The 15978-nt window shown below is 42.2% G+C and overlaps 1 protein-coding gene and 1 long non-coding RNA gene across 4 annotated transcripts in view; both read right to left on the bottom strand.

The window, feature by feature from the left end:
- The window catches only part of vps41 (VPS41 subunit of HOPS complex), a 150125-nt gene that overhangs the window by 36135 nt on the left and 98012 nt on the right, over positions 1–15978 (bottom strand). For all 3 annotated transcript variants that reach the window (XM_003222333.4, XM_008112861.3, XM_062958094.1), the window contains 4 exons: positions 8831–8960; positions 7746–7861; positions 6568–6624; positions 837–898 (listed from right to left, as the gene is read on the bottom strand). In XM_003222333.4, the coding sequence (XP_003222381.2) occupies positions 837–898; positions 6568–6624; positions 7746–7861; positions 8831–8960 (365 nt within the window). The remainder of the gene's footprint in view (positions 1–836; positions 899–6567; positions 6625–7745; positions 7862–8830; positions 8961–15978) is intronic.
- LOC134292608 (uncharacterized) lies at positions 2726–6560 on the bottom strand. The gene is made up of 2 exons (XR_009999865.1): positions 3638–6560; positions 2726–3219 (listed from the first exon to the last, which is right to left on the bottom strand). It is a non-coding gene; the product is annotated as an uncharacterized LOC134292608 (long non-coding RNA).

Genomic DNA, 15978 nt, shown 5'->3' with positions numbered 1-15978 from the left:
GGAGGAGGGGGTTGGAATACTTTCATTTACATAATGAGGTATCTTGGAGATAGGACCCAAGTCTAAGCACACAATGCATTGATGTTTCATATATACCTTATATACCATATTTTAAATAATTGTATGCATTAGCGAAAGTGTGGTTAGACTAAACCATCAGAAAGTAAAGGTGTCACTATCCCAGCCGCCCATGTGGTCAATTTTGTAATTCCAAATAATAGATGGTCAATCTGTAGTACCAGAAATCTGTACTATTTGCTTAGAGAGAGAGAACATACAAACATAGGGCTCTTTTCCCATCCCAATTCATACAAAATCACAGGAATAGATCGCCACTGACAGTGAGGTCATGAGTGCGAAGACAGCCTGGGTTGGACTGAGCACCCAACCATTAAATAGCCTAGCTCATTGTTTACCTAAGCAACCCGAAAGACAGTTGCATCTGTCAAGTAGGAAATTTAGGTACCGTTTTATATGGGGATGCTAATTTAACTAATTTACGACATCACAAAAATGTCTAGCAGTGTGCAGAAGAATGAGGAAGTACTTCATCAAGGATTCGATGTCACAGTGGATGATGAAGCAGCAGCTCCTCCTGTGGCCGGAATCAAGCATACCCTCAAGAAGCCGGAAGCTGAAAGATGTTAAATTACCTCTGTGTCTCTGTCTCTGTCTGTATGTCGTATGTCTAATGGCATTGAATGTGTGCCATGTATATGTACATTGTGATCTGCCCTGAGTCCCCTTTGGGGTGAGAAGGGTGAAATATAAATACTATAAATAAATCAATAAATAAATGCTCCCTCCCTAGAACTTAAACGAACTTAAAATATTACCGTGCTGCCAGGTCATAATCTCCAGTTTCCATTAGATGATTTATATAGGCTAAACCAATGTCCTTTAATGAAAACAAATGCAATTAATTAGAAGTAAGTTTTAAAAACTATATGCATCATTCAGCACAAAAGACATTGACATTTGCAACCAAGTGATTAGCATAATGTCCCAAAATGTCAGTTCCTTGATAATACACAAAGTCTTTTGGGCATAATCAAGGCATTTAAAAAAAAAAACCCAAAGCAAACCAAAAGCCAAGAAACTTTTTCTTGAAATATTTTTCCCTGTGGGCTATGATGAAAGCATATTCTTCCTGACCATGTTTCAGGAGATTTGGGGAGGAACAAAATAATGGCAAAAAAGGAAAAGTATGGTATATAATAAGGTAAGTTGTGTTATTATCTCACACTTCTATTGTAATGTAGTCCCTTATATGTTACTATTATAATCATAACATATAAGGGACTACATTACAATAGAAGTGTGTGATAATAATACAATTTACCTTGGATTATATTATATACCATACTTTTCCTTTTTTGCTGTGTATAATAAACATCTGTGCGTTTTGCTCACTGAGGAACAAAATAATCCCTTCTATGAAGTTCTCTAAACATAACAGTTTGTCTAAAAGTCCACATTGGTGAAAACACATATTTGGGACAAGATAGGCACATTAAAAAGTCACTAAGTCTAAGGATTATTTGTGTTCCTCAATGAAAACACCCATTTTGTATTTCCAAATTCTTATCAAGAGATAAAGAACACCACTTTAATCCTTTTAGCGCTACATATAGTGTACTGTATGAATGTATGTATGGTGTATCCAAATGTTGCACCCATGCCTAGATAGCTGCCATTTGATGGTTTCAGATGAGGAACAATCATGACACTTTGGATGAAGAGTTTCAGTTTCCCACCACACAGAGGAAAAGATTAGGGAGCAGACTGACAACCAGGGGTTTTGGCAAAACATCAGAGCAACATGCTGAAGAAGTGGAAGAGGAGTCATCATCCAATGTCAGTATTCATAATGTCTTGATGGCGACGACCGTATTGATGGAGTGGAATCGTGCCCCTGAGAGGGTTTGCTGGGATCAATCGTGGGCACTGCCATTAATGGAGTTGGCTGAATTTTAGGTGGAGGCAAGGTCAAACAGTGGACCACAGGTGTTTCTCTAGTGCAGAGTTTCTCAAACCGTGCTTCTCCAGATGTTTTGACTTTAGCTTCCACAATTCCTAACAGGTGGTAAACTGGCTGGGATTTCTGGGAGCCGAAGTCCAAAACACCTGGAGAAGCAGAGTTTGCTCTAGAGAGTCCCAAAGCAAAGGACTCAAAATAGCAATGGCAATTCTGTTGATAGATCTTGGGACCAAAAAGATTTACAGGGTGAATGCCCATGGTAATATAGGGCACTGAGTCTCTGTAAGCGTGGGGTCAGGGTGCAAGCTGGGTGGGTTTCTTCAGACTCCACCAATCATCTTCTCCAGCACCCTGATGAATTGGTTGCAATTGTCTGCCACACCAATTCCTCTCTTCAATGTCAGACTCAAACACATCAGTAGTCTGAAGTCCAAACATTTATTTAATATCTATAAACATATTTACAAAGCATAGCAAAAGCCATCGCTGTGAGCTGGCATTCTTCTATAGCCTCTTGCCTCGGCAAGCACCAGCAAAACTCATAGAGATAAGAAAAACACATTCCTCAGTCCGAAGGAAGTTCCGACCTTCAGGCCGGAAACCATGCCTGATAGGTCATAGCAATCACAACAGGCTGTCAGTCAAAACTAGCCTGCTGTTAACTGTTTCATTACTGAAACACACACTCTTGCCTAACAGCAGAAAAAACTTGATTTACATTGTCAAGGACAGAACGCCACAAGATCAAAGATAACAGAGTTTATTGGATTTACAGAACTCAAAATGCCCGTAAAAGACAAGGGCTAGGCAACATTAGCCTTAAAAAGCAAAAAGGGGCAAGAAAAACGTTCAAAAGATAAACCGGATTAAACCGGAGTTTAATCCGGGTAAAATCAAAACAGCTTGCTTCAGCCTGGGAATAAACAAAACAGAAGCTGGGGAACAAAGAGTTCAAAAGAATGTAACTAATTGGCAGCAGATGCCTCTCTGCTGCCAGCACTATGTTTTGAGTAACTTAGAAGTTACTCCTCCACACAGCAGGCAAATTCCCAATACAAACACAACAGCCGAGGATTGAAGCAGTAGCGTAGTCCCAGTTCTTTCCGAAGGTCGATAGGCAGAAGCAGACGTTTGTAGTTCACCAAGTCCAGGTAGGAGAATCCGAGCCCGTAGTCAGTTCAGTCCGTAAATCCAGAGTAGCAGATGGCGTCCGTCAAGAAGACGACGGAAGGTCAAAGCTATTGAGATTAAGCAGAGGTTGCACAAACAAAAGCCCACACAATTCCTCCCGCCGTCTGAACCCAAATTCCGAAACAACTTACATAGTCAGCACACGAAACACACCCGTCTTCAGGAAAACGTCCCACACAGATCCCAAGCGTTCGTCCAGATTACCTTGCCCAACGCAATTTGCTATTGCTCCCAAACCCCATTTTATGCCAGTTACAAGTCCTCATCACTATCAGCTGTTCTCCTTAACCCAGGCGTTTCCTCATCACTTTCCTCATCAGAACTGGAACACCTCTGACTACGCCCCACAGCATCCCCAGCTGTGGATCCCGTCCCATCCCTCCAGCTTGTCCATGGGTCTAGTCCTGAAGGTCCCCAATCATCTTCCATCCCATCATTGCCAGTGGCACCCAATTCCTCCCTTACCCGAGTCCAATCCATCTCATCCTCTTCCGAGCTAACCAGCTCTTCCTCCATTCTCTCCGTAAACCCCTCAAAAGAATCCTCGTCAGATGGTTCTGCAAAGATATCTCGCAGCCTCTTTCTTTCTCGCTCCTCGAGAGTATCTGACTCTCGAGGAGTCTTACGCCCACGTCTGCCAGTAGCAGAGCCATGAGGCTCAATCATAACATACATTTCATACACATACAACCGTAATCCAACAGTCTCGACACACAAGAGTGCAAATCCCACAACAGGGTCAAGATAAGTTGGGACCAATGACGCCCATGATAGGAGTGATAGTGGTAGGGAGAATAGTCATCCGATGTTAAATGACTGGAGCAATGGCATTGAATGTATGGAGGATGCTGATGCTCTAAAAAAAAGGGGGAACAACCTCCAAAGCATTGTTAGAGGCTTGATCACAGTCGTTTTGGGCCACTAAAGTTGTAGGCGAAATGTCTAGAACTTTGCCATCCAATGTTGACTCAAATTGCTGGAGACTCTTCAGGAAGTGGGAAGAGGGAACCAAGTGAACCAATGGTAACTGTAATGATTCTTCTCCTATTTTCATGAATTCTATCAGTCTCTTTGAAATGTCTTAACTTTTTAGTCTAGCCTTGAGATACTGACACCACCCTTTCAGTGGAACATTATTTTGCATTTTCCTGCATTTTAGTTTGCAGTCTTCTAAGCTGCATTCAAAATGTCCCCACCCCTTCACCCAATGCCACACATTTCTTATGAAGATACATAGCAACAGTAAAATCTAATGCATTTGAGGGAAAAAGAAAAACTCCCAAATAGTAAAAATTGATGATGATTCCCTGTTCAGGGACTTGCTTCACTAAAAGCTTAGTGGGAAACATTTAACTATAGGACAGAAAACGTCAAATGAAAGTTAAACACAATGGCTGTTAATATGAAAAATTATTTATAGCAGCTGTGTGAATAAAGAATGGATGAGCATCTGCATGCCTGTCAACTCTCAAAAGCTGGAACGTGCAAAAAAAAAACAAAACAAATACCAGAACGAAAACAGCAGCTACAACATTTAAGCTGCATCATTATTTCTTTTTCTTGACCTTGGAGAGGCAGGGTGAAATAGCCACTGCTTTTGGAATGAGGAAAATATCAGTGCTAGTTTTACATTTATTCTCTGAAGATCTATAGGGTTCTTGTTGATAAAGACTATTTTCTGACTCTCACCCCTTCCCAATGCTACGGTGTGGGATTTGCCACTTTTACTCAATTTATAGTATGATTAATTGATACACAGAGTAAACTGCATCCAAGGCTACCTGAAGAGTTCATAGATCCAAGTTCAGAACCAGGCCAGGTCTTTGTCCACTGGGGTCCATAGGTAGTAAAGTGTGCATATGCCCTTTTTCTTTAACCCTCCAGGTAAGTTATTAAGCATGCTGTCAAATTCATGATAGCCAAGTTCAGATCATCATCATAATCATCATCATCATAGGCTATGATTGTCTTCCAGAAGTAGAGTCTTGGCAATGGGTCCATAAGTGACTGTAGAGACCGATTTTGGATTAGAATGGTCTATCACAATGAGGACACTGATTTCCAGATGGAAGGCAGTCCTGACAAGGGTTTGCTTGATGCGCCTTTCTCTTGGCATGTTTTGCCCTTTTACCCTCTGTTTGTGCCTCTTCAAAATTCATAGTACTCTTGGTAACAAGTGACCTCCAGTTAGAATGCTCAAGAGCCAGGGCTTCCCAGTTCTAGGTGTTTATGCCATATTTTTTTAAAGTTAGCTTTAAACCAATCTTTAAATCTCTTTTGCTGTCCACCAATGTTTTTTTTCCAGTCTTGAGCTGAGAGTAAAGGAACTGCTTTGGAAGATGGCAATCGGGCATTTGGACAACATGGCCAATCCAGCAAAGTTGATGGCAGAGGATCATCACTTCACTGTTAGTGGTCTTCGCTGCTTTCAGAATGCTGACGTTTGTCTGCCTGTCTTCTCAAGAGATTTGCAGGAATTTTTTGGAGGCAACATTGATAGAATCATTTTGCAGGCATACAACAGAGTTGGAAGAACAATAGCTTTATAAACAATCATCCTGCTGAACAAGCAAGTTCAGATATAATACTAAGAAATTGATTATGTTATGAGAATGAATCTACGTAACCTTTATATTCGTATGTGTCTCTGTCTCCTCTCCTTTCACACTTTAATTGAGTGAGAATTTTGAAAACTTCTGCTTAACACTAACCACAGTTTTAGCTTTTGGGTTAATTATACGTTATGAAATTGACTTGTTTTATGTAAATAGAGAAAACTAGTCACAATTCAGATTTTCTTTATGAAACAGTAAACTACAGTTAACTGTTACATTCAAAATTAAGTGTAGTGGTACTGATGAACTAGGAAGGAGAATAGTAATAGAGTTCACAGAAGTGAGTTCATGAGAACATAAACATTATGTGGCTCAAACTTGCCTAGAAACCTAACCTAGCATTCTCTAAACTGTTACTTCATGCAAAGAGGATGCAGTGGTTATTCAACAGTGACAAATATATTATTTTCTGCTTTAGAAGAACTATACACTTTGTAACTTTACATATTATTGGACTGAACACTTTATAATTAAAAATTCAAAAGTTCAAATTACATTTCAACTTCACCTTATTTCCTTAACCACTAATGCCATTTTACAAAATTAGCTGCCTCTGACTAATTTTGGGGAAAATACAACATTTTGAAAAAGGGAAATAAGTGAAGGGGTATTAGATATACAGATGGAGATGCCGATAGGGAAACTAGTCCCATGATAACGATGCATCTAATGCCTGATTTAGCTTATGGGCAACAATAATCTAACACCTGGGTTAGCCTAAGAGCAACATTCAGTTCTCTCACACATATTTTATATTTCAAAAACCGTTCATAGACTTACCTGAATCTTGTGTTTTTTAATTGTCTTCTGACTGATCTCAGCTGCCATCAAAGCCTCCTATATAAAACAGTAAAAATGACATCCAAACCAACTATTCAAAACTTCTGTAGAGAAGGCTGTAACATTGCCTTTGTTTTTATGCTTCCTGTTTGAAAGTACTAGAACATTTAATGTCATGGCTGAATGAGCAGCTTTGAATTCACACTCAAACAAAAGCAATTGCTAAACAAACAAAAAAGGAGTTTGGCCTCCATCTGTGTTCACTCCACATTAGTACATCAGGATCAAATTACAGAAGGAAGGCACCATGTGAAGAACAATCACAGGAGTTCATTTTCTAACAAAAACCTTTGCTAGAAAGACACCTGTCGAAAAAGGTACTTTGATTTGTTTTCTTAGTACTCAACTAAGAGAAAGAATGAATCTCTGACTAATAGGAAAATGATTTTCGATTAAGTTCAATTTGTGGCTCTTCCATTAAACTACTCTGTGTATGCAGAAATAGAGCTGGCATCTTGCCACCCAAAATGAAAGCTTAATATGGGTTATAATCCAAGATATTTCCGGTATATTAAACCTTTGAGGGTTTTTGGTAAAATATACTCAAAAGCCTTTAGAGTGCAGGGGAATAGTGTTTCATGCATATTGTTGTTGTTGTTGTTATTATTATTATTATTATTATTATTATTATTATTATTATTATTATTTCAGAGGCTCAGAATGGAACTAAAGAAAAATTGTGCACAATTTAGATACAAAATAATGGTGTAGCAGTGAAAGTGAGGTCGTTACAATCAAGAGCTTGGGGCAGAATGACCAACTGAAAAGAATACATGAGGATATAAACACTGCTCACCTCCATCTTCTCCAAGTACTGAGAATTTTGAAAGAATTATTAAAATCCCAAGATGTTCTAAGTCTAAGCACACATGTTACTCTTATGTGTCCTGTAGACATTATATCTAATGCATGGCAGTGAGATACGGATATAAATTGTATGATTCCTGTCACCTAAACATATTGGAACTGTTCTAAGGCTAAGTTTCTAAAACTTGAAACTAGACCATATTCTAAGACTGGCCTATATTTAAGCAACTTAGTTAAAAACAAGATATTCCATCAATTCTTTTTTTTATCATAATGGCAAGACTTAAACATTTAAAAGTTTTAAGAATTACTTCATATTTCTTCTTCTCCAAGAGCCATTCAATATGATCATCTTGGTCACGTTCCTTGGCTACAACAACATCTCTTGGACTGATGATGTAAAAAAGCGATTCCCCTTCTGAATACTCTGTAAAAAAACAGGTGAACAATGTAACTATTCCCCACTAAAATAAATTTGTGCTATCTATTCTGTCCTAAGGAGGAAACACTGAAATACTGCTAATCCTCAGTGAATAAAACTTTTTTAGACATTGTGCATGAGTATTTTAACATTGGAGTTCCCAGTATCATAAATTCATCATACAAACTGCCCAACATAATAAATAACAAATACAAAAAGTTTCAATAAAAATGTAACACATCCTAAACAAAAGGCCTAGAGAAGATAAGCCACTAGACTGGTCCACAGGAAGGCTCAAGTCATTTCTGAAGCACTGTCTCTAAGGAGATTTATATCAACCATGATTCCACTTTTTTTTGGTTAAGATCATACTATAACATTTCACAACTTATCAGTGCATACCAGAGTTGGGCAGGGACATTTTTGTCATCCCCTCACTAAGGCACCTCCAGGGACATTTTTGTCATCCCCTCACTAAGGCACCTGATAGAACCAATTTGAATCCTGAACACATATACACCCCCAAAATTACACCCAACAGCCAAGTGACAAAATGCAAAGAACTCTCCTCCAAAACCAGAAAAATTAAAACTGGATATAAATTCTGGTTTGGTGTTTGGTTTAAGGAAGATGCAGCTTACCATAGAGCAGTGGTTCTCAACTTGTGGGTCCTCTGATGTTTTGGCCTTCCACTCCCAGAAATCCTAACAGCTAGTAAATTGGTTGTGATTTCTGGGAGTTATAGGCCAAAACACCTGGGGACCCACAGGTTGAGAACCACTGCCATAGAGGTATAATGAGAAATGTCTCCTTTCATCTTCTGCTATGGCCCATAGTGTTGTTGAGAATATCCCTAATTACATTCTAACCTTCAGAATGCAATATCATGGCTATTATAGCATTCTGGTCCAAAGTACAAATGAACCAACAAAATAATACCATGAAAAACAGCTGAAACAATGAGAAATTTCTCACCTAAGCAATAATCTCGACATTCGTTTTCCTGGAAGCGTCTCACTGTGAGCGCATCAGAAGAGATTTCTTCACATGATTCTGGAAATGGCTGAATGATATCAAGTCTAGGTCTGGCACAACATTCTGTTTCCTGAGAAAAGGAAGCCACATTTAGTATCAAAGCAAAGAATGTGGGCTATACCTCCTAATACAGACAATGATAATGTTTAAGTTGTCTCCTTTTGCAACTGAGTTATTTGCCTGCACGAACATTCAGCAAACAGTTGTCTTATACAGAGTCAGCCAAAGAGTTTATTTAGCCAAGTATAATTTTTACTCTGACTGACAGAATTTCTCCAGAGTATTGAACTGATGCATCATGCTGCTACCTAAAAAGCTAATTCGGGTGCTCTGGCTAGAGTGCAAACAGCTGATGTGGATGTATGAGGTGGGAGCTTGAGATGGTTTATACTATGAGTCAGGTGCGAAGCCCCAGGATTTCTGCCTGCCCATCCCTCATATAGGCTGCACCACCTTTGTACTGAATTTGTAATGTCAGCAGTTGATATAGTCAGAGAGACATGCAAATATCATTTGTTTTGCAATTTGTTCAGCCATCTTGATTGTTATAAATAAGCTCGGGGCCACCTAAATAATTTTGAATAACCTGCCATCTACTTGGGAGAGAAAAGTGCTTAATGCTTCTTACTAGGTTGAAATCTCCTCCTCAAGCCTTTGGTATGTCAAAAGTATGAACCAGTGGAAGAAACCAAGAAACAATCTGTTGCCATGTAGAATTTGCATGAAGATGTGAGACATGCCTGGGATCACATTAACCCAGAGCTGACTAAATTGGTTCTTGCTTCTGCCTGCAACACTAAACCACAGTTTAGTAAGACGTGTGTACTTGAACATAGCAATTCAGATCTGGTTCTTGTGAAAAAGGTTCTGATAGTCAATTAGTTATAAGCAGGAGACAGATTGTCCTTGTTCATAGTAGCTCTTTCATGTGAATTCATATGATTTTAAATGCTGCTTTGGTTTTCCCATGCTATATGCACTAGACAAGGCTTCATAATAGAATCATAAGATCATAGAATTGGAAGAGACCCCAAGGGGCCATAGTGTCCCAAACCCCTGCCATGCAGGAAAAGCACAATCAAAGCACCCTCGACAGATGGCGATGCAGCCTTTGTTTAACAGCATCCAAAGAAGGAGCTTCCACCACACCCCAAGGCAGAGTTCCACTGCTGAACAGCTCTTACAGTCAGAACGTTCTTCCTAATGCCCAACTGGAGTCTCATTTCCTGTAATTTGAACCAATTGCTCCGAATCCTAGTCTCAAGGGCAGCAGAAAACAAACCTGTCCCCCTCTTCCTCATGACCTCCTTTCAAATATTTAAATATGGTGATCATGTCTCACCTCAACCTTCTCTTCCACAGGCTAAGCATGCCTAGCTCTAGTCAGCTTCCTCTGGATATGTTTTAGCTTGTCAATATCTCTCTTAAATTGTGGTGCTCAGAATTGGACACAGTATTCCAGCTGAGGTCTGACCAAAGCAGAACAGAGGGGCATTGTGACTTCCCTGGATCTAGATGCTATACTCCTTTTGATTCAGCCCAAAATCTCATTGGCTTTTTTAGCTGCTGCATCACATTGTTGGCTCATGTTCACCTTGTGGTCTACTAAGACTTCAAGATCTTTTTCACATGTACTGTTGTCAAGCCAGGCATCACTCCTTCTCTATCTGCGTATTTCATTTTTTTTCCTGCCTAAATGTAGTATCCTTCATTTCTCCTTGTTAAAATTTATTTTTTAAATTTTGGCCCAGCTCTCTAGCCTACTAAGGACATTTGAATTCTGATCCTGTCTTCTTGAGTATTAGCTCTCCCTCCCAATTTAGTGTCATCTGCAAACGTGATAGGCATGCCCTCTAAGCATTCATCCACATTATTAATAAATATTTGAACAGCACTGGCCTGGGACAGAACCCTGTGGCATTCCAACAGTTATTTCTTTCCAGGAGAAAGAGGAACCATTCGTGAGCACACTTCGGGTTCAGTCACTTAACCAATTACAAATCTACCAAATAGTAGTACTGCCCAACCCACATTTTACTAGTTTGTTTGCAAGAAGATCATGGGGGACCTTGTCAAATGCCTTACTGAAATCAAGATATGCTATATCCACAGCATTCCCTGCATCTACCAAGCTTGTAACTCTATTGGAAAAAGAGGTAAGATTAGTCTGCATGACTTGTTTTTTAGAAGCCCATGCTGACACTTAGTGATCACAGCATTATTTTCCTCCTTAATGATCTGCTCCAGAAACGTTCCAGGTATTAATGTCAGGCTGACTGGACAGTAATTGTTTGGGTTTCCCCCGTTTTTGAAGATAGGGACAACATTTGCCCTCCTCCAATCTGCTGGGACTTTTCTTTTCCCCCAAGAATTCTCAAAAATTATTGCCAGTGGTTCTGAAATTACTTCTGATAGTTCCTTCAATACTTTTGGATGTAGTTCATCTGGCCCTGGAGACTTGAATTCATTTAGAGTAGTCAGGTATTCCTGGATTACTTCTTTACCTATTTTGGGTTGCATTTCCCCTATTGTCTTTTCCACTCCATATTGTTCAGTTTAAACATTGATTTCCTTTTGGGAGAAGACTGAGGCAAAGAAGGTGTTGAGCAGTTTTGTCTTTATCCTATCCCCTGTTATTTATTTATTTTGGGAATTTCTATGCCATCTTTCTCCAGATGGACCCAAGGCAGCTCACAATATCGTTAAAACAACAACATAACAAAAAACATTCATTAAAACACCATAAAACCATAACAAACTCTTAGGATTTCACCACCATCTCCATGCAGAGGCTCTACTGTTTCCTTGTTCTTCCTTTTTCTACTAACATTACCACAGAACCCTTTTTGTTGTTTTTAAACTCTCTGGCAAGCAGGAGCTCATTTTATGCTTTAGCCTTTCAGACCTTTTCCCTACATATGTTCGTTATTCATTTGATTTCCTCTATGGTGATATCCCTCCCTTTCCATTTCTTGTACATGTCCCTTTTAAATTTTAGCTCAGTTAAAAGTTCTTTGGACATCCATTCTGGCTTCCTTAGACTCAAGCTCACACCTTCAAATTTAAGTTTCAGTTCAAAATATTTGCAGAGCCCTGGGATGCCACATTGCTTGAAACAGGTAAGAGGTTCATAAAATCTGTCTTAGTTTTTTGGTCCTCACTTTTTGAGCACCATCAACAGTTCTGAAAATGGTTCCTCTGAAAGGTAAAACCTTTTTGGGGGGTGTACATTTTGAACCCCCCCCCAACAATACTATTAGTTTTGATTGGTTACACACTATTCTCTCCCCAAACTATTTATCTGCTTCATCCCTACCTTCATGTAGTAGTTTGATTTTCCTCTCAGACTCACTCAGATAAAGGAACTACAGCCTAAGTCCTCAAGGGAGAATCTGCACAAACACTTTGGTTCCTTTCTTTAAAATAATAGAAAATAATAATCTAGCTGTCCTGCAAGAGGGCCAGAAGCTGACCCTATTGATTTCAATAGATTTAAGCGTTACCTTGAGCCAATGGCATTTCATTGCCTAGCAACAGCGTGCACCCAGTTGTTCAGGGTTACTATAGCAATGGCTGTCTAATACTGGTTCACTATCAAGGAGATGATCAAGAGCATCTGCCACTCTTAATGCTCCAACTTCAAGGGTTTCCTATCATTCTCTCCCTTCTTTCTTTCATTTTGTAGTGTAAAACTAATGTGTCACGAAGAATCCAGAGTCACCCTTGTAAGATGCTGACGATCCAATACATCCTTTGTCTATGTGGGCACATGAAACTGAGACAATAATACCAAATAGATGCTCTTCTCACATCACTCGAACTGATTAAAATGATTCATCTATTCATTTTTACAAGCTTTACTTAAAAAGAATGGACAGGTTGCTCACCTGTAACCATGTTTCTTCGAGTGTACTCTGTGAATTCACACTAATGGAGAAGCTGCGCCTGCGCAGGTTCCGACGGAAACTCTTCCAAGCTGAAGTTCAAATTTTGGCGGTAACCACGCCCCCCTTCCCAAGGGGCATATAAGGCAGCCCCAGGCGCCCGCTCTCCAGTTCCTACGCCGCCAAGGCAACGAGAAAGGGAGAGGTTTGCCAGAGGGGAAGGAAGGGCGGGTTTGTGTGAATTCACAGAGTACACTCGAAGAAACATGGTTACAGGTGAGCAACCTGTCCTTTTTCTTCGTGTACTCTGTGAATGCACACTAATGGAGACTAACACGCTAAGGTCCCGGATGGTGGGACAAGGCAAACTCGACAATCAGTGAATGTCCAAACACATGTTTATTAGGACATAGAAAAAATAACCGTCCCAAGGGACCAGTGCAATAAATTGTCCGAAAGGACCAGTGCAATGCAACATGAGCATCATAGAAGAAGAACATAACATGGAAGGAATTTTTCAATAAACATGATAGAGAAAAATACACAATTGCGTAGTGCATATAAACGCTCTCCCAGGGGGAGAGGGACAAACACATCTTGGTCTTTGGCATATCCGCCAGGGCCAACGAGGCGGTACAAAGCAACAGAGCAACTGCTCAATACAATCATGGGAAAAAAAAAAACATATCCCTAGAGGCAGGTATGGGGAAAAAACCCCGTCCAACTTGAAGGAGAGGTATAGAGAGTCACCTGTGGGTGAATATGAAGAGAAAAAACGTCTGAGAGTCAGGAGAGGCAAGATGAGAGTACTGATCTTGCAAAGGCCGAGTCTTTAAGGGCCTTACTGTCCAGCCTGTAGTGAGAGACAAACGTGAGAGGGTTTGACCAGATAGCCGCTTTACATATGGAGTCAAGCGGAATACCCCTAAGGAAGGCGGTCGACGCCGAGAGGCCCCTAGTCGACCTCGGGCGGATGGAAGGAGGGGGAGGTCGCTTGGCTAGTTCATAGGCCAACTCAATGGCCTGAGCGATCCAGTGGGACAGTCTTTGGGAAGAGATGGGATTACCCAACTTGTCCTGGGCATAGGCGACAAAGAGTCTTTGTGACTTACGAATGTCCTTAGTACGGTCCCTGTAGAAAAGAAGTGCTCTCCGAACGTCGAGAAGGTGCAGTTTTTGCTCGAGAGGAGAGGAGGGGTTAGAGAAGAAAGCTGGTAAGACAATGTCCTGGTTGAGGTGGAAGGCTGACACCACCTTAGGAAGAAAGGTAATGTCCGGGCGAAGAACAGCGCGGTCATGGTGGAAACGAAGATAAGGCTCGTCGACTCTGAGGGCAGCGAGCTCGGATGGCCGTCGTGCCGACGTGATCGCCACCAGAAAGGCCAACTTCCAGGAGAGCAGGCGTAGATCGGTCGAGGCAAGCGGTTCGAAGGGAGCAGAAGACAGTTGAGAAAGTACAAGTTCGAGGCTCCAGCCCGGCGTAGGTGGTAGCGACGGCGGGCAGATGTTATTGTAGCCCCGGAGAAAGGTTTTGATCAGGTGGTGAGAAAAAAGAGATGGCTGGCCGTGGCGCTGAAAAGACCAGGAAAGAGCTGCGAGATAAGCTTTTATAGAGGCAAGAGAAAGTTTCTTCTCGACGAGAGTCATGAGGAAGTCGAGGACCACCGATACCGAGGTCGGGAAGGTGTCGACGTTACGGGATCGAAGGAAGGCATGAAAGCGAGAGAGTTTGTAGGAATAAGCCTTGGTAGTAGACGGCTTATGGGCTGCCCGCAGGACGTCTTGCAGATTCTGCGGAAGAGAGGCTAGGTAAGAATCCTCCATGCAGTGAGATGAAGGGAAGAAAGGTCCGGGTGAAGAATTTTGCCGTCCTCCCGTGAGAGAAGGTGCGGCGAGAGAGGCAGAGGGTGAAACGATCCTCTGGAGAGGCGAAGAAGGGCTGGATACCACGGTTGGCGGGGCCAGGCCGGAGCTATGAGAATCGCCGTGACCGAGATCGAGAGAAGTTTTTCGAGAACTTTCGGTATGAGGGGAATCGGTGGAAAAAGATAAAGCATCTCCGCCGACCAGTCCAGAAGAAAGGCATCCCCTAGGCAGCCGGGGAAAGAGTTCGGGGGGAGCCTCGCTCCGTAGCGGAGTAGCTGAGCGTTGTGGGGAGACGCGAAGAGATCCAGAGTAGGGCGCCCCCAGAGGCGGAACAGACCGTCGAGGACCTCGGGATTGAGCTTCCATTCGTGAGAGGAAGAAGTCATCCTGCTGAGGGCATCCGCTAAGCCGTTTTGGGCGCCCGGTAGGTGGATTGCAGAGATCTGTACGCCGTGGGCTATGCACCAAATCCAGAGACGAGAGGAGAGGAGCATCAGTTTCCTCGAACCCGTACCACCCTGTTTGTTGATGTAGAATACTGCTACTAGATTGTCCGATTGAATGAGGATGGACTTGTGGCGGATGAGGGGGGAGAATGCTTTTAGGGCTTTGAGAATGGCGAGAAGTTCGAGGAAGTTTATGTGGTTGGCCCTCTCTGACGGGGACCAAAGATTTTGAACCGTTAGACCGTTCATGTGGGCTCCCCAAGCGTAGGTGGAGGAGTCTGTGGTTATGGTTAGCGATGGCGGGGCTGGATGGAAAGGAAGGCCCTTGCACACGTTTTGGTGAGACATCCACCATGAGAGAGACTGGCGGACGGACGACGGTACCGACAGGTATCTGGAGTTGTGGTGGTGGAACGGTTTGAAAGTGTCTATAAACCACCTTTGCAGGGTCCGAAGGCGCAGCCTGGCAAACGGGGTCGTGAGAACCGTGGAGGCCATGTGGCCTAGAAGGACCTGAATGACACGGGCTCTGACCCTCCGGGCAGATCGACAAAGGGCGATATGGTGGCGGAGAGCCAGGAATCTGTCGAACGGAAGTGACACAGTCTCTGCGACGGAGTCGAAGAGGGCCCCGATGAACCGGATTCGGGTTGACGGGGAGAGATTTGACTTCTCGGAATTGAGTTGGAGGCCGAGAGATTTTAGAAGACGCAGCGTGAAAGAGACGTGATTTTGGAGAAGAACCGGGTCGGGCCCGACGAGAAGCCAGTCGTCCAGATAAGGAAAGACCGTGATGCCATGTAGCCTGAGGTGGGCCGCTACGGCGGCGACAACCTTGGTGAAGACCCTCGGGGCCGTGACGAGACCGAAGGGCAAAACGGTAAACTGGTAG

Source organism: Anolis carolinensis, chromosome 6 (assembly GCF_035594765.1).
Source record: "Anolis carolinensis isolate JA03-04 chromosome 6, rAnoCar3.1.pri, whole genome shotgun sequence".
Taxonomy (NCBI): domain Eukaryota; kingdom Metazoa; phylum Chordata; class Lepidosauria; order Squamata; family Dactyloidae; genus Anolis; species Anolis carolinensis.
This window is presented reverse-complemented; position numbering and strand designations above follow the sequence as displayed.